The sequence below is a fragment of the Pleurodeles waltl genome, chromosome 4_2, assembly GCF_031143425.1.
Source record: "Pleurodeles waltl isolate 20211129_DDA chromosome 4_2, aPleWal1.hap1.20221129, whole genome shotgun sequence".
Classification (NCBI taxonomy): Eukaryota; Metazoa; Chordata; class Amphibia; order Caudata; family Salamandridae; genus Pleurodeles; species Pleurodeles waltl.
The window spans coordinates 657,587,129-657,606,605 of NC_090443.1; the positions used below are offsets into that span (position 1 = coordinate 657,587,129).

General features: G+C 46.1%; 1 protein-coding gene across 1 annotated transcript in view; it reads left to right on the forward strand.

Annotated features, from left to right (window-relative positions):
* The window catches only part of LOC138293923 (vitellogenin-like), a 605,610-nt gene that overhangs the window by 451,108 nt on the left and 135,025 nt on the right, over positions 1-19,477 (forward strand). The window contains exon 25 of the mRNA XM_069233203.1: positions 13,215-13,427. Coding sequence (XP_069089304.1) covers positions 13,215-13,427 — 213 coding nt within the window. The remainder of the gene's footprint in view (positions 1-13,214; positions 13,428-19,477) is intronic.

The window sequence follows — 19,477 nt, forward strand, 5'->3', positions numbered from 1 at the left end:
TGACTTGCTCTGCCCTGCGTTACTCCAGATTTACCAAGCCATGCAGGGCCATGCAAGGTGGCCTTGTGTGGCTCAGTAAATGTTGTTCTAGGTTTTGCATCACCCCACATCCCCTTGCATGGCAATAGGGTGACGCAAAATCTTTGATAAATATGCTTCTTTGTGTTTGACACTAGGAGACCTTTTGATGGAATTGGAATCTACCAGTCATAAAGGTATGGATAAACAAAAATGACATTAGCATGTATGAGTTGGACCACAGGTGATAGAAGTTTGGTGAAGGCCATGGGAAAGGATTTAAGTCAAAGAGAACTCAGAACTCATAGTGCTCATCTTCCACTGCAAACCACAGGAATCTTTGATGTGACCTTCTGATGAGCACATGCAAATAAGCATCCTGTAAATGTATTGATGCCATCCAATCTCCTGTTTTTGTCAAAGGGATTATGGATTGTAAAGTAAACAGATCTTATCCAAAAACTGATCCACTTTAGATCCACTACGCATTTGCACATTCCTGATACTTTCTGAACAAATAAAAGAATGGCATATGCTCCAATTCCCCTCTCTGACTGTAGTACCATAGATATTGCATTTTTTAGTATAGAATCTGCACCCTCCAAAAGTGCAAGATGTTTGGAATCTGCTTTCAGTAGATGTGTTATCTTCACTCCAGTTTTTGGAGGCTGTTTTTCAACAAAGTCTTCTTCATAATCTTTGTTGATTATATTTATATTAAATGCCTATGCACCTGGTATGGCTATTTGCCAGTTCTCCAAAAATGTATAGATTCTTCCAACCACTGGCATCAGCTTGGTTGATCTATATTTGTGAGGATGTCTTTTTGGATGCATCCTTCTGTTATACAGTTCCTACTCAGATAATAGGACTGCACATTTAGGACAGCAGAACTTCAGATTGTGGGAGACTGAGTCCATCCACACCATCAATAACTGCCGGCCCAATTCCAGGCTAGCTCACAGTGCCTCATCCAAACCTCCAAACCCACCGGAGTGGAAGGTGATTATGGCAACCTGAACATGACACTCTGACTCCCCAAGGAACTCGTGGGAACAGATCTTGCCCTTTCGTGGTGTTACTCATCCATGTCAAGGCAGGACACAGGGAATGCAAGATAAGTTTTCAATGCATTTATTGAAACAATTGCAGTCTGGCGTAGAAAGAGTGAGCTGCGATAATTAGGCAGATGAAACATAAAGTATTCAGCATTACAAATATGGTAAAGAAGATATACAATCAAACCATGGGGAATGTGTTTCTAGATGTTCTGAAGGTTCCTACCTAACCCTAAGTCTACTATGAGAGCATAGCGGGTGAACCCTTCTGCTTGGTCCACCCTAAGGAATTAGCCCTAATCCCAAACTGGGAGACAATGTCAGAAGTTGGCCTGTGGTGTAGATGGTAATCCTTTAAGGTGTCTTGTAAATTAGCACCAGCAAGCTGCATGTCTCACAATGTTGTCCTAGGGTGGCCGTGGCTGGAATGCCCTCTGCCCCTTGCAGGTCAGTGCACTGTTTATATAAAAATGCTGTACTGTTTTGGAAGCACAGCTCTTGTGCAATGCCGTGTCTAGATGTTAGAAGCTGTCTCCTGAATGGCCAACATAAGAACTAGGATCTTTTGCACAGTGTTCCTAGCCTTGAACAGAAAGCACAGATTACATGCTGTGCAAATGCTAACTAAACAAGCAACTCGTACCACAGATTCCTACAAGACTAAAGTTAGAACTTGGGCTTCTGGTTGTTAGGGTATGCACTGTACCCAAGTAGGAACCACCACATTTAGACAGAGTAAGCTACATACACATTTAGAGATAACCTGTGATCACCCTCTGGTAGCTTGGCACAGAGCAGGCAGGCTTATTTAAAGAGGTAATGTGTAAAGTATTTGTGCAACACACACACACACACACAGTAACACAATTAAAACACCACATAAAGACTCAACGCAGGTTTAGAAAATAGAGAATATTTATCTGAATATAAGAAGATCAAAATGGCAAAAATCAAATCAGTAGAAGTTGAGATATTAATTTTTATAGATTTAACAAAAAATAATGCTCAGAAGTCGCTAGAGGTCAAGAGGTTACTTGATGTCGCAAGGGACTGGTGCAAACCCAAAGTTCTGGCGACCATGATGAAGGGTAGGCCAGCAACAGAATGCTTGCATGGTCCACTGAAGAAGTACCTTGTATGGAGCAAGCGCTGATAAATAAGAGCAAATACTAAGGCGATGCAGTGAGACTTTCCACACAGTCAGGTCCCACATCGAGCTACGTAGAGATGAATGCAATGCTTCGAGCCATGCAGAGTGTTGTTGTCAAGCCGTGCAGGTTGTTAATCCGCTGTCCTCAAACAGCCTCTGCGTTGACATCAAAGGGTGATGTATCTGTTCCGACTGAGGCAGTGGAGTCGATGCATTGGTTTTTAGCAGAAAGCAGCTTCAAATCCCACTGCTGAGGCCCAGGACAAGAGGGGGGGCACCTCACATAGGAGTAGGATTCTCAGATGGCCCGGACCAGCAGCACAACAAGAGTGGTAGGCAGTTCTTGATGTCCCTGAGACTGCAGAAGAACAGGGGGCAAGTCATCAAGCCTTGGAGTCAATCTGGTTTCAAGTGAGAAAGCTCCAGTCCTTGTCCTCAGGAGGACAGAGATCATCAGGCAGCAGGGCAGCTCAGCAAAGCAGAGAAGCAGTTCCTTAGAACATTCAGTCCAGGAAGAGTGGCAAACCTTACAGCACATCAGTCTTTACTCCAACAGAGTTCTTCACAGGTCCAGTAGTGTACTGATTTGATAATGTCAGAGACACAGTTCTTATATCCGAATGTGCCTTTGAAATAGGGATGACTTCAAAGAAGGGTCTTTAAAGGGCACAGTGATCCTTTTTTCCTAGCCCTGGCTCCAGACAACCAGTAGGGGGTAATTATCCCTTTGTGTGGGGACAGACACTTTCATACTGAAGTGTATCAGCTCCTCCACACCCTTCCTGCCTAGGAAGGCCTATCATAATGCTGATGGTTCCTTTGTCACACCCACCCTTCCTATGTCTTTGGCTGTCTAGAGGGAATGCAGAAAGTGTAGCTGTCACCTACCCCAGATGTGTATTAGAGACAGGCTGCAAGGCACACAGAGCTACTGTCACATACCCCAGATGTGTATTATAGATAGGCTGCAAGGCACACAGAGCTACCAAGGTCCTACCTTAGGGGTGACCCTTATATAACAAAATGGGAGTTTAGGGCTTGGCTAGGGGTTTTAAATGCCAAGCGGGAGTGGCAGGGACACTGCACACACAAGCTCTGTGATGGCAGGCCTCAGACATGTTTACATGGCTATATAGGGGGTAAAATCAGTGCTGCAGCCCACTAGTAGCATTTCATTTACAGGCACTGAGTATATATTATACCATTTTACAAGGGACTAAAAAGTAAATTAAATATGCCACTTATGTATACACCAATGTTGCCATGTTTAGGGGAGAAGCACATGCACTTTAGTACTTGTCAGCAGTGGTAAAGGTTTCAGAGTCCCAGGAATAAGAGATAGAAGTGAGAAGTTCAAACACTTGGTGACAGTTCCTCTGCTGTTCAGAAGTCAGAGTGTGGGGGGACTACTCCTTCCACAGGCCTATCCTTCTCTTTGGAGGCTAAGAGGTCAGGGAAAGGTTCACTCTGTCCATCTGTCAACAACAACAACCAACCCTCATCAGCCAGGCTAGCTTAAATCTGGTGGCATAGTGAGCAGCGGGTCCTACGTCTGGGCATAACCTTCACACTTAGGGCGACAAATGCAAAACGAACAGATGATGGATGGAATGTGGAACAAATCTAACATTCAATCAGATTGGGTTTAATCAATCAGTTTTTATGCTTGCCATGCCATTCCAGTTCGGACCCAGCCATATGCAAATCAGTCTTGACCCTGTTCCCCTTGGGAACAGTCCAGCCTGAACTGCCAGGCCAGGACCTCCCTGGACCAGAATCAAGCATCCTGAAACCGGTTTATGGTATCACCCCTCATCGGTCAGGCTAGCTTGAATCTGGTAGTGTAGCGAGCATGGGACCCACTTCTGGGTATACCCTTCCCACTTGGGCGACAAATGGAAAAAGAACAGATGATAGATGGAATGCAGAACAAATCAAACATTCATTCCCAGTCACAGATCTGGCTTTAATCCATCAGTTGTTTTGCTTGCCATGCCATTTCAGTTTGGACCCAACCATATGCAACTCTGCCTTGACTCTGTTCCCCATGGGAATAGTCCAGCCCGAACTGCCAGGCCAGGTCCTTCTTGGCCAGCAGTCTAAACTAGGGAGGCAAGAGAATGATGGATTAAACCCAGATCTGCGACTGGGAGTGAGTGTTTAAAAAGTTTCAGCACTCAGTCCGTCATTCTTTGGTGTTGCTGTATGCAAACAATAGGCAGGGCAAGAGGATATCATACTTTTTCCTCAGGCCCTCAGGCCCTCAGGCAGACTTCTGATCATGCCATTCAGGATCTTGTTAAGCCTCTCAACAAGTCCATTGGTTTGGGGGGGGGCAAGGGGTGGAGAACTTGTAAGTTACTCTACATCTCTTCCACATGGACTACATATATGCAGACATGAAGTTCATGCCCCTGTTAGACACCACTTCCTTGCGTAAACCCATTTGGGTAAAAATCCCCATCAGGGCCTTTGCAACAGCAGATGCAGTAATGGTCTTCAGAGGGATGGTCTTTGAGTACTGAGTTGCATGATCCACCAGAACCAGGATAAGACTGTTGCCTGAAGCAGTCTGGGATGCATACGTCCAATAACAAGTAAGGGAGTAAGGGGGGCTTTCAGACTCTGCTCTGTTTTCCCACTGGCCTGGCAGGACACACAGGTCCTACAGAATGCACCTGAGGAAGTACTGATCTTAGGCCAATAAAAGTGGGGGATACACCTTGCAAAAAGTATTGTCCTGACCCAAGTGTCCTTCCCAGGGGAATCTTGTGAGCAGGCTCCAGTAGAATGGCCCTGTAGCTTTGGGGGACCACTGGGGCCCTTGTTGTCCCATTCCCACGAACCTCAGGATCACTGTAAAGAAGGTTGTGCTCCCAGTAAATGTGGTAGTTCCCAGAGACATCACCTGCCACTTGGGCTTCAGCCTGTTTCCTCATGCCCTCAAAGGTTGGACACTGCCTCTGTTCCCTAAAGAACTCCTCCTTGGTGGGGCTCCTCCTACATTCCATCTGGCAAGTGTAGGCAGGTCACCAAGGGAAGCAGCGCCATCTCAGTTAGGGTACACTCAGGGGCAGGTTTCCCACACCATCTGCCTTTCCCCTTCTTAGCAGCTGGGTGAGCCATTATTCTAAGGCACCAACCTTTTCTGACTCCTCTCCTGGGCAGCCATGGACCTTGTGGTAGCATAGATCCAATCGGGTAATCGCAACATCCCTACATGACCCTTGAGTTCCAATTCTTTCCAGATAGTGTACTGCAGGTCATTACCCAACAAACAGTCCACAGGCATGGCAGGGCTCACAGCAACCTTCAGATGTCCTGAACCCGCCCCCCACTCACATGGAACAAGGGCCACTTGATTGTGACCTTCCCCGTTGTAAGCCACCACAACTTGGTGGAATTCATTAGGAATCAACTGCTCTGGGGACACCAGCTGGCTCCTTACCATAGTCATACTAGCACCTGTGTCCCTCAGAGCTTTAACACCTTGTCCATTGATGGTAGCTCATTGCCTATAATTTGTAGTATTTGAGGGCAAATGGATCTTAGGAACCATCTCACTGTCACACGGGGATACTAGGGTAACCACACCAAGCCCCACCCCCCATTAACTGGGACAAACTCTTCCCCTGGTACTATGCCAAAAACCCATGGGTTTCTTGCCTCTAATGGAAGGGTGTGCCCTTTTTGGACACATGGGGTCCCCTTTGTTGTGCCCATAATTGCCACACTCATAGCACTTTTGTCAGGGTAGTTTAGCTTCTGGTGGCCGGATTGGAAATGAGAACTATACCCTTTCTCCTGTGAGTTGTTCTGGGGGACTTTAGAGAGCTCCTTTTAATCTCCCCCATATTTCTTCTTTTGAGAGTCTCCCCAGATACTTTCATGGACAGTCTGATGCTGACCCAGATGTCTGCCTCCTCAGCAAGCTTCCTAGAATCAGTCAGCTTGCTTACCCTACAGTTGTTGGTACAGCTCTCGAAAACAATTATCAAGAATTAGCTCCTTCAAAATATAAGTTGTACAACCCTTCAAAATCATCAGCTTTACTGCCCTTCACCCAGCCCTTCGGTGCCATACCAGGATAGTCCAAAAGTCTAACCATATTTGTGACTAGCCATGAATCATTGCCTGTACTTCTCAGGTTTCAACCCAAGCGTGACGACTAAAATGGCCTTCATGTCTCTCCCCACTGTGGACATGTACCGCTAAAGACTCCCCTCATCCCCCCCAACTCCTCTGGGACCCTGTGCACTTTTAAGGTTACTTCATAAGTTGGCAACCATTTATCTATGTCATCCTTCACACTGTATCTGGGCACCATATCCTTTGGGATATGAAATCTGGACTCATGTGATAACACTGAAGGTATGCTGCCACCATTTCCATTGCTGACCCTACATCAAGGGCTCTTAAAACCAGATTTGTCAAACTGACCTCAGAGTCCAATTTATTCTCTGCAAAAGCTAGCTTCTTCTTTGTAAGCTCCAATTTAAGTTTTCTTTCCTCCCTCTTGTCTGCCAGCTCCTCTGAGGACAGGTTGCTGGAGGATAAACTACTCCTTAGTCTGGAAACCTGCAAGCTCTTGGCCCTTTTCACATGCAGAGTGTCTTCATCGGGCCATGCAGGCTGTGAATCGGATGTCGGCGAACAACCTTTGCGTCAGCAGCGAAGGACGATGCAGTGGTTCTAACCAGTGCAGTGATGACGATGCATCAGGTTTTAACAGAAAGCTACTGCAAAACCCACTTCTGAGGCCCAGGACTAGACGAGGGCACCTCAGGCAAGGGTGGGACTCACAGATGGAAGAGTCCAGCAGCACCAAGAGAGTTACAGACAGTCTTGGATGTCCCTGAGACTGCAGAAGAGCAGGGGGCAAACCTGCAAGCCCTTGAAGCCATTCTGGGTTCTAGTGAGATGGGCCCAGTCTTTGTCCTCATCAGGGCAGAGATCAACAGGGAGCAGGGAAGCTCAGCAAAGCAGAGAAGCAGTTGCTTAGAACAGTCAATCCAGGTGAAGTGTCAATACTTACAGAACAACAGTCTTTACTACAGCAGAGTTCTTCCCAGATCCAGTAGTTCAGGTGTGTCTCCCAGCCCAGAAAGACCATTCAGTATGCAGATGCACTCTTTGTGAAAACTGACTTTGGGAGTTTTTCATTACCACGAAATGTAGACCTTGAAAGTCCTACCTTTACAGACATGGCACCCTGTCCTATGTATGACCTAGGGCCTACCTTAGGGGTGACATAGGTAATAAAATGGGAGTTTACAGGCTACTTATATCAGTGCTAAAGGACCACAAGTAGCATTTAATTTGCATGCCCTAGGTATAAGGTGTACCATTTTACAAGGGACTTACAAGTAAATTAATTATGCCAATTGTGTGTTTACCAATGCTACCATGTTTAGGGAAGAAGCACATCCACTTTAGCACTGGTCAGCAATGCTGAAGTGCTCAGAGCCTTAAGGTCAGCTATGAGATACAGCAAAACAGGAAGTGAAAGGCACAAAGTCTGGAGGAAAACCACCCTAAGTCTGTCAGGTCTAAGAACTATCATGGAAGAAAATGCATGTAAATGGAATAGCTAAAAGCAACTTAGCTAAAACAAATCAAACATTGAAATGTAAAACAAACCTAAAAACAGTGGTGACCAGCTTGGGTCCAAGAGGTCCCCGTGACACTTCTTGGCGGTATCCTTTTTGGACTGGTATTTCCTCCTTTGGAATGAAGAGGATTTGTATTTTCTAAGAGGAGATGGTTTGGTCCTCTGATCCCAAAACATATTTGGTCCAGATTTATCTTATATGGAAGAGTGTGCTTGTGGTCTTTGAATGCCTGAGAAATCATAAAATGCAGTTGCTCTTCAAATAGCCTTTCCCCTGAAATGAAATTTTAAGAAGCACATTCATTTCCACAGTCTTTGTCCTCCATTCCTGCTCCCAGAGGCTTCTTCTGGCTGCAATCAGTGCTTTGGATGAAATTGCCTTAATCTTGACTACGTGTGGAGAAATGACGGATAGCAATCGCACGTGCTGTTCCATGCCCACCAATAGTTCTGAACACTCCTAACCCTTATTGATAGCTATTGCCAGTTGGTCAAGGGGCAGCATAAGCTGTATACATGTTTGCCTTCAGTGCAAGGTTCTCTGCTACAAAGGCCTTCTTCAAACCTGATTCTATCTTTTTATCCAAGGAACCAGAAGGGGAACAGTCCTCTGGGGTAATGGAAGTCTTACCAATCAAGGTACCTAACATTTAACCTATCTTTATGGTATAAGGAAGGATATCATCACCCTCCAGCATATATTCCTTCTGCAGAAGGGTGGAACTCCCACCTCTGCCAAAACCTTCCAGTCTCCCATGACCATGTCCTTAATGGCTATGTGAAAAGACATAGCCATAGTGCATGGCTTAACATTGAGAAATGGAGAGAATCTCAAATTATTTCTTACATGAGAAAGGGTCTTTGACATCTCCCTCCTTCTAAGATATTTGCCTGATGAAGGGGAAGGTTTGTCTGGGTCTAATTAGAGAAATCAGTCTCCTTCACGCTCCCTGACAATTTGGAGCTGCTTTTAGCCTTTGTGTTGGCTAGAGCGTTGGTCACTGGTTCCTCAATCATGACTTGAACTTCAGATTCAGACATGAGAAGCGGCAAATTAGCAGCACAGTCTCCCACTTCCTTATTTAAAAGGCAGTGAAGGAATAGGGCCTTCCTCATCTGAGGAGGAGAAATAGTAATGCTTTCTTTTTGCTGCTTTCTTCCATGACATCATCACAGTGAGTGGACCTAGACTACCACCAATCCCTTAATATGAATTCATAAGACTAGACACCTGAAGCAGTTCACCAATGCCAGCGTTGAAAATGTCCACTTATCCATAGAGGAGAATTTCACACCAAATAACTTATTAAAAATACTGTCCTCACAGGACCTTACTGCCTCTTAACCTGCTTTGGGGGACAGCTCTGCTCTCCTATTCCAAATGCCACAGCAAGTGTACATCAACTGTGTCCGTAGACCTGAAAGTACCGCCCCAGCAGCACAGGACCTGTGTGACCCTGTCTGAGTGTCCTCTGCTGAGCCGATTCCTGTCACATCACAGCAAACTAAACGGGTCAGCCTGCTTGCCAACAAAACTGTGACATGACTGACAGAAGAGGTATCCAAAAGAAAGACAAAAACAACAGGAAGAATTGCAGGGGAGAGGCTTTTATTGTGAGGACGCATATTGCAATTGGTGTCTGGGGAAGCAGAGATGCCTCATTTGTGATTAATTCAAGTAAGGGAGAGACATCAGGATACAAACTTTGAAAGCAGCCTCATAGCATTATATTTTTTTACATTTGTATCCATTATTTGCCCCATATTCTGCCCCAGATCAATTCTTTTGTAATATGACTTTGTAAGTGTCTTTTCATGCTTTGATTTTATTAAGGGAAAAAGGACTTGTATGTTGGTTTGGTCTTTTTACACTCAGAACACTAAGAATGCCCCGTTGCCCTCAGACACTCGTTTACATAGCTGCATGGAAGGCACTGACTTAGCAGAGATTAAAGTACCAGTAAAGGCACCAAGAATCTGCTCATAATGGACAGCCATAAGCTTCCCATGTGTCAAAACCTGATCCCTTGTTTTATTTTGTTGACGATTATTTTATTTACAAAGCTATGCCAATTAATATGGAACTCCAAATGTATAACAGTGCTAGGTAACCTATGCATACCTATTTAGTTCCAATAAAGGATCATGGGAACAAATTTCTTCAGGCTGATAATTGTTGGTCGCACATTTTAGTAAAATACACTACGCACCTTTGCGGTTCACCCAGCTGATGTTTGTGATACTTTTCATACTGGGTAATTCTATATGGCTCCCACCAATAAGGAGTGAAAATTCACTATGAGAAGCATGCATGTTCATTGCATTAATGACATGTTAGTCTTGGAATAGGAAACTTAAATCTTTGTCATAAAGTTCCATTTAATAATGTGACTTCAACAATTTGGGAAAAATGACCTTCACGCTTCTTTAAAGTTATGATCATAGATGTCCTTCAATTAACTATTTCCCTCAGCTCTACTGAAGAAGACATGATTACTTAGGTACATGAACTAGAGAAGGATTCTTCAATTAGTAGTGTAGATCATGGGCTACTGGTAGCTCTCTAGCTACTCGTAAGTAACTATAAGTAACTCTCCTGTGTGCAGACCAGTGAAATAAATAGATGCTTAATCTTGCTTCAATTATTATATGTATACCAAAATTTAAATGCGCGTATTAGAAACAAAAATATGTGTATTTGAGTGATAAACATCAAATGGTGTGAGGAGACTATTACTATTTTTATTATCTTGGTGCGAAGGGAACTGCAGCTATGTTTGTTATGTATTACCCATGTAAAGGCATTCCGCATTGGCAACCTTGCTTGACGCACTGAGCTGATCACTGCTAGTAATGTTGAATATGGTGGGCACTAAAAAAACATGTCTGGTGTGGTTACTATTACATATATAGTGATGTTAGTAGCTCAAGAGGATTTCCACTGAACACAAGTTGCTCTTACTACGAAAATGGTTGAAGCCCTCTAAACTAGAGGCATATATTTTATTTTGTCCAGTTCATTTCTCAGTTTTATAGCCATACACTAAGCAATTGCTCCACAGACGACACAGTCATAAATTGTTCCTTAATTTAGTCCTTAATGTTTTTCCATGGTAATGCACGTCTAGACACTGGTTTGTTTGTTTGCTTGAGGTGCAGTCTTATTACAAATGCAAAAGGGCAATTACAGAATAAATTCATTATAAAGCAGATTACAATGATGTTCTAATAATTTCTATTTGGCAACACACAGGTACACTTAATAGCTATTTCTACTAAAAAAATCAATAGTAGCAGGAATCAAACAAATATCAATTGCCTGAACATAATCAGCTTGTCGTCACAGACACTGTTAGGCTTATATGATTGTTCTGTTATGTTGCCATATCTGGTTGTTTGCGCGTCAGACCTTAATTAGTAAACTTACAAAGGGACGTGAATAGGTTGATGAACCCTTTGACTCGCAATTAAGATGTTCCCACCATAACTCCAGTACATGCAAATCAATAATCAATGACCGGTACACAATATCAATAATCATCAATGGTCAATGACATTAATAATCCAAAGAGTCAGTAATTGTCACACACCATGACCTTTCAGTCATGAATAACCACACCTTTTAGTAAAAGTTAGAATATTTATTTCCCTATATTAACAATGCTAAGGTCATGTAGGTTAATCTCAATCTCAAATGAAACACATACAGAAACAATACTGGCTGTCCTAAACGTAATCTGATCAAAGCTTGAACTACAACACATTCTAAGTTTATGGTGCAAATTAATAACAAACTCAATTACGTCAGAGCAATCACATACATTAGAGTTCAGCAGAGAAATTCACCAGGCAACTTTCCCTATCAGCAGATTTCGTTAGTGTGAATCCTTAACTAACATCAGATTAACATCAGCATGTTTGGTTTCATGCAAAACAATTTAGTAACGTGAATTTGGAAAAACATCTAACTATGGCTCTATCAAAACAGTGCGGCTGGTACCTAGAAAGAAAAAGTGAATGTACATGATAATCAACAGTCTAATTCATAATACCAATCCTCAATGTGGATCAGTAAGCAGAATCAGTCTTCATTCTCAGGACATCAGTTGATCAGCAAGGCATCAGGATTCAGCATCAAAGTTCAGAAAACGCAGTCTCTAAGCATTAAAGTTAAGCAAGTCTCTTGTCAAGATGCAAAATGGGCAATAATTAGCAGTGGCAAAATGCTAAAGGCTAAATGCTAAATCTTGGTTTCTTCTCAGTGCAGTCTGGTTAAATCAAAACCACTAAAACTATGTCTCAAATCCCTATTGGTCAAGGGATCGTATGTTCACACTTTGTCCAATAAAACTAAAACTCCAAATCTATGAATTCTACTATTACTCCGTTCACATGTCGTTGATTGGTTGTCCTGCAATGTCCTCATCATCCGGCTTGTCAGGTAACAATATTGTTGCAGCTTCTAATCCAGTCTGTGTCTTCATTGTTCTCCTCCTGAGAAAGTCAGTCTCACACACATTACACACAAAATGTTACATTAGCAAGAACAGCATCTTCTAGCAGTGGTTTCTCATGAGAAAACTTCTCAGCTATGAACACATTTAAAAAATGCAAATAGAAAATCACAGTTTAACTCTCTAGGACAGCCATTTAATAAACGTTAAGAAATACAGCTTTGACATGAGGCCTGGCAAGTAGGCCAAGACCTTCTCTAAGTTAAGGCCTACAACTAATAAAACTAATACATAATGCATAACCCTTAATATGACATATTCCTACTTCAGTCAAACATATAATCAACATTTCATAGCATTAGACTATTAATAAGCACACTTTGTGAACTTTGGCGGCCACTCATCGAAATCACATTTTCAAATGCGTGCATTATTTGTCTATGTTATTATATTGTCTACACTAATCCATTATTCAGAATACATGAAAACTCATTAACAATTTTTATTAAAACACATGCGCTAGCATGGTATGTTATTTCACATTATATATTTTTTTTTTAATAGTGCAGCATTAAACATTTTCAACAGCCGATTGTCAATAACTGTGGTTTATCCACCTGGTGATAGATTCGCCAGCTATAAGAGAGGGCTATTTTGGAGAATTGGGTAGTGCCATGACCGTTAAGTTCCTCCGGAATGTGTATGTCCATTCTGTAGTTTTATTGTGGCGACCAGTTTTGGAATCTTTTTTTCCCCCAATAGCCTACTTTGTGTTTTACAATTTTCCTTTTTGAAAAAAAAGATAAGGTTGTAAAGGTAATAGGTGGTTACATCAGTGGTACCCCCGATATGTTTTACACAGTGCAGCAACGGTACACAACAATGACTGACATAATTTTTTTGTTTTATTGACTGTTTTTCAGCCCAGATATCTTGGAGCAGCTATGGCACCAGCGCTCACCATTCTGGCTCGGGCAATAATGAGTGACAATAAGCATCAAGGTTATCAAGTGACATCGTATTTCAACCCCAAAGCTTCAGAACCCAGAATCCAACTGGTTGCAGTACCGCTAGGGCACAAAAGCCCTTGGAAATTTTGTGCTGATGCTGCATTAACAAAACATCACAAAGCTTTGGTAAGAATAATCACGCAAACTATAACTCACCTGCTGCTGGTGGCCACCCTGTTCGCTTTTCTACCATAGAGTAGACCCATACAGTCATTGTAATTGTTGTCTGAAAACAAGATACATAAATATGCATTTCATATTTAGAGCTGACAATTTTTGATTGGAACTTCTCTAATTATAAACGGAATTAGGCCAGCATTCATCTTCAAGATTCAGGCTGCAATCTTTTAATTTCAGTTTGCCTCCGATATACATTATTATGAATGAATATTTGTTAGAAATGGGGTTTTTGGTTGGCAGTTAGGTTGCCCTCTGTCCAAGCAAGAACCCTCACTCTAGTCAGGGTAAGTCACACACAATCCAAAATCAGCCTGTGCTCACCCTCCGGTAGCTTGGCACGAGCAGTCAGGCTTAACTTAGAAGGCAATGTGTAAAGCATTTGTGCAATAAATCATACAACACCATAGTATAACACCACAAAAATACACCACACAGTGTTTAGAAAAATATAGAATATTTATCTGGGTACTTGTAGGTCAAAACGATCAAAGTTGCAATACGAATTTGTAAAGATATCACTGAAAAGTGATATTAAGAGTCTTTAAGTCTTTAAAAAGCAATAAAGTGTCTTTCAAGCACAGAGTACCTGGTTTCTGGTGGGAAATCTCCTCAGAGGGCCACAGGGGAAGAGATGCGTGGAAAAAGGGGTGTGTGCGTCGTTTTCCGCTCCGCACACACAGACTTGCGTCGTTCTTTTCCACGCGGGGAAGTCGGGCGTCGTTTTCCGGCGCGCAGACAGTCTCTTTTTGTGGATCGCGGGGATTACCAGATGTCCCGGGTCTGTGCGTGGATTCTCCTGCTTATTTTCCGGCTGCGCGTCGTTCTGCGGGGCTGCGCGTCGAAGTTTCGATCTCACGGTAGGCGTCGCGTCGATTTCTCCTTGGAAGTCGGGCGTCGTTTTCCTTGCGAGGCCGTGCGTCGAAATTTTGGTCTCCCGGCAGGCGTCGCGTCGATTTCTCCTTGGAAGTCGGGCGGCGTTGTCCTTGCGAGGCCGTGCGTCAAAGTTTCGCACTCACGGTAGGCGTCGCGTCGATTTCTCCTTGGAAGTCGGGCGGCTTTATCCTTGCAAGGTTGTGCGTCGAAGTCTCGATCGTCCCGAGGGTGTCGCGTTGATCAGCGTCGGTGTGCGGCGTTTTTCTCGCCGCGAAACAAGCTGTGCGTCGAAATTTTCGGCGCACGGAGCGTCCACGTGAAAGGAAGAAGTCTTTTTGGTCCTGAGACTTCAAGGAACAGGAGGCAAGCTCTATCCAAGCCCTTGGAGAGCACTTTCACAGCCAGACAAGAGTTCAGCAAGGCAGCAGGGCAACAGCAAGACAGCAGTCCTTTGGAGAAAGCAGACAGGTGAGTCCTTTGAGCAGCCAGGCAGTTCTTCATGGCAGGATGTAGTTTCTGGTTCAGGTCTCTTCTCCAGCAAGTGTCTGATGAGGTAGGGCAGAGGCCCTGTTTTATACTAAGTTGTGCCTTTGAAGTGGGGGTGATTTCAAAGAGTCTCTAAGAAATGCACCAAGTTCCCTTTCAGCTCTATCCTGTCTGCCAGAGTCCCAGTAGGGGGTGTGGCAGTCCTTTGTGTGAGGGCAGGCCCTCCACCCTCCCAGCCCAGGAAGACCCATTCAAAATGCAGATGTATGCAAGTGAGGCTGAGTACCCTGTGTTTGGGGTGTGTCTGAGTGAATGCACAAGGAGCTGTCAACTAAACCTAGCCAGACGTGGATTGAAGGGCACAACAAGTTTTTAGTGCAAAGAAATGCTCACTTTCTAAAAGTGGCATTTCTAGAATAGTAATATTAAATCCGACTTCACCAGTCAGCAGGACTTTATATTACCATTCTGGCCATACTAAATATGACCTTCCTGCTCCTTTCAGATCAGCAGCTGCCACTTCAACAGTGTATGAGGGCAGCCCCAATGTTAGCCTATGAAGGGAGCAGGCCTCACAGTAGTGTAAAAACGAATTTAGGAGTTTTACACTACTAGGACATATAACTACACAGGTACATGTCCTGCCTTTTACCTACACAGCATCCTGCTCTAGGGGTTACCTAGGGCACACATTAGGGATGACTTATATGTAGAAAAAGGGGAGTTCTAGGCTTGGCAAGTACTTTTAAATGCCAAGTCGAAGTGGCAGTGAAACTGCACACACAGGCCTTGCAATGGCAGGCCTGAGACAAGGTTAAGGGGCTACTGAGGTGGGTGGCACAACCAGTGCTGCAGGCCCACTAGTAGCATTTAATCTACAGGCCCTAGGCACATGGAGTGCACTCTAATAGGGACTTACAGGTAGATTAAATAGTCAATCATGGATAAACCAATCAATAGTACAATTTACACAGAGAGCATATGCACTTTAGCACTGGTTAGCAGTGGTAAAGTGCTCAGAGGTCAAAAGCCAACAACAACAGGTCAGAAAAAATAGGAGGAAGGAGGCAAAAAGTTTGGGGATGTCCCTGTCAAAAAGCCAGGTCCAACATGACCCCCCACCAGCCTAAAGCCAGGGGAGAACAATCACTATCCTGATGTACTTCCCTGTTTGAGGCGACAGAACAAGGACCCAGGCCCACAACAGCAGGGGCATGCTCCAGTTCTTCGCCTTCCTGACTCCAATTGGATCCCTCTGTCCATACTCTCAGCGCCCACTAAGCCCATCCATGGGGGACCTTTCTCCTTTCCTGCGGATCCCATCTGTGCAGCACCTAACCTTACTTTGCTCACAGATGTATCCCAGGGGCAGGATAGTACCCCCATGACCAACACAGTGGTGTTGCCCATTCTATCCCCGGGGTGGGACACTTGTCCTCTCCCCAGGGATAACTCTGTCCACCCGGACAGCAAGCCACAGTGATTACTGACAGCTGCCAGGGATGAGAGCCAGGCCCCAGGCCTCTCAAAGCTCTCCAACCACTGTGGCTGTGGAGAGTGGGGGGCGGTAGCCCCAGGTGCTGGGCACCCTTTAACCACTCTCCCTTCCACCAGGTCAGGGATGACAGCCTGAACCTGGTCCTCCCCTCTGGGGCTTTGTACCCTCCCTCCTGGAGCGGTACCCCCAGAGTCCAACATGGCCAGGGGGCTTACAGAAGTCGCCCTGTACCATTCCTCCACCAGTGCAGGGCTGTTAACCTGCCACTGGCCCTCCAACCTGGGGTCTGTACCTTCAGGTTGGACTAGGGCCCGGGGTGAGGCTTCCCTCCCCCTGCCCTCCCTTCTGGGGTCCAGCACCCTCCAACTAGGAGTGGCCTCCTCAGAAGACAACATGGTAGGGGCACTGTTATCAGTAGCCCCTCCCTCCAGGTCCGGGGGGACACCCTGAACCTGGTCTTCCAGCCCAGGGTCTGTACCCTCAGACTGGATCACCGCCTGGCAAACCAGGACTTCCTGGGAGGCACACCTACCCCCCACCAGGTCAGAGTTTAACCTCTGCACCTGCTCATTCAACTCAGAGTCACCACCCTGAAGTTGAACAATTGCCTGGCACGCCAGGACTTCCTGGAGGGCACACTGACCCTCCACCAGGTCAGAGTTTAACCTCTGCACCTGACCATTCAACTCAGAGTCACCACCCTGAAGTTGAACAATTGCCTGGCACACCAGGACTTCCTGGAGGGCACACTGACCCTCCACCAGGTCAGAGTTTAACCCCTGCACCTGACCATTCAACTCAGAGTCACCACCCTGAAGTTGAACCGTTGCCTGGCGCACCAGGACTTTCTGGGAGGCACACCTACCTCCCACCAGGTCAGAGTTTAACCTCTGAGCCTGGTTCCCCAACCCAGGGTCACCACCCTGAGGTTGGGCAATTGCCTGGCACGCCAGGACTTTCTGGGGGGCACACCTACCCCCCACCAGGTCAGAGTTTAACCTCTGAACCTGGTCATCCAACCCAGAGTCAACACCCTGAGGTTGGACAATTGCCTGGCACAGCAGGGCTTCTTGGGAGGCACACCTACCTCCCACCAGGTCAGAGTTTAACCTCTGAACCTGGGTATCCAACCCAGAGTCAGCACTCTGAGGTTGAACAATTGCCTGGCACGCCAGGACTTTCTGGAGGGCACACTGACCCTCCACCAGGTCAGAGTTTAACCTCTGAACTGGGCCATTCAACTCAGAGTTACCACCCTGAAGTAGAACAATCGCCTGGCACGCCAGGACTTCCTGGAGGGCACACTGACCCTCCACCAGGTCAGAGTTTAACCTCTGAACCTGGTTTTCCAACCTAGGGTCACCATCCTGAGGTTGGACAACTGCCTGGTACACCAGGGCTTTCTGGGGGGCACACCTACCCCCCACCAGGTCAGAGGTTAACCTCTGAACCTGGATATCCAACCCAGAGTCACCACCCTGAGGTTGAACCATTGCCTGGCAGGCCAGGACTTTCAGGGAGGCACACCTACCTCCCGCCAGGTCAGAGTTTAACCTCTGAGCCTGGTTCTCCAACCCAGGGTCACCACCCTGAGGTTGAACCATTGCCTGGTATACCAGGACTTTCTGGGGGGCACACCTACCCCCCACCAGGTCAGAGTTTGACCTCTGAACCGGGTTAGCCAACCCAGAGTCACCACCCTGAGGTTGGGCAATTGCCTGGCACCCCAGGACTTTCTGGGAGGCACACCTACCTCCCACCAGGTCAGAGTTTGACCTCTGAACCTGGCCATCCAACCCAGAGTCGACACCCTGAGGTTGGACAACTGCCTGGCACGCCAGGACTTTCTGGGGGGCACACCTACCCCCCACCAGGTCAGAGTTTGACCTCTTCACCTGGTAAGCCAACCCAGAGTCACCACCCTGAGGTTGAGCCGTTGCCTGGCATTCCAGGACTTTCTGGGGGGCACACCTACCCCCCACCAGGTCAGAGTTTAACCTCTGAGCCCGGTTATCCAACCCAGAGTCACCACCCTGAGGTTGAATCTTTGCCTGGCATGCCAGGACTTCCTGGGGGGCACTCTCACCCCCCACAAGGGACACGCCGTCCCCAAGGGCCACACAAGAGTCTGGTTGGCGCAGGTCTCCCGACCTCTGCCCATCCGACAGAGTCTGGGTTTCCCCCAAACCAGAAACGGTCTCACCTGGGTCATTCCTGGGGGGCTCTGCTCTCAGAGCTGACCCCTGACTTTCAAGATCCTCCACTGGGGTCTGCCACCCCCTCTCAACCCTATGTCTGGACTTCTGCACCCCCTCGCTAGGAGTGGTACTGCCAGACACCAGAACTGTTGGGATGCTGTCTACAGTCATCCCCCCAAGTTCTTCTGACACTGCGGGGCTTCCCTCAAAAGGTGGCCCTACGGTACAGGTTAGGCTCTGAGACCTACCTGGGACACTACAATCCTCTCCCACCTCACTTGGTCGGGAACCACCTAGACCACTCCCTTCAGGAGCACCCCCAAATGCCTCTTCAGACTCTCTGGTACTCACCCAAAAGTCTGCCTCCACTGTAAGTTCCCTGGGGTCAGAGAACTCACACTCCACCTGGTGTTGGCGTAGCTCTGGAAAATAAGGACCAGACATATGCTCTCCAGCAATTACATCACTCTGCCCTTCACATGTATTAACCACAGTACCCTTCACCCAACCACCTAGTAACTCAGCCTTGGAAAAGCACTCTACATCACCCTCTTGAGACTGGTGAGACAGTTTCTGTCTGTCCCTGATACTCAACCCAAACTCTTCTGGGATGTCTCTACACTCTATATCCAGGACGTCCACCAGGGGGGAACCCTTTTCTCTGTCACTCTCTGCTAGAGTCAGTAAAGTGTCCCTCCCCCCAGTAGGAATATGACTCCCTGTGCCAGTTCCCCAATCCTTCTCAGGGACCCTGTGCATAACGGGAACTACCTCATACCCTTGAACCGCCTGGGGTGTGTCAACTCTCTTCTTCAAGTTGGGTACCACATCTCTGGGCTTGTGCCCTTCTTCAGCAGTACTAGATGCAAGATTTTTGCTGCCACCATCTGAACTGGACTCAGCCCTTCCGGCCTCCAGTTTCAGCTCTTTACAGCTCAGCT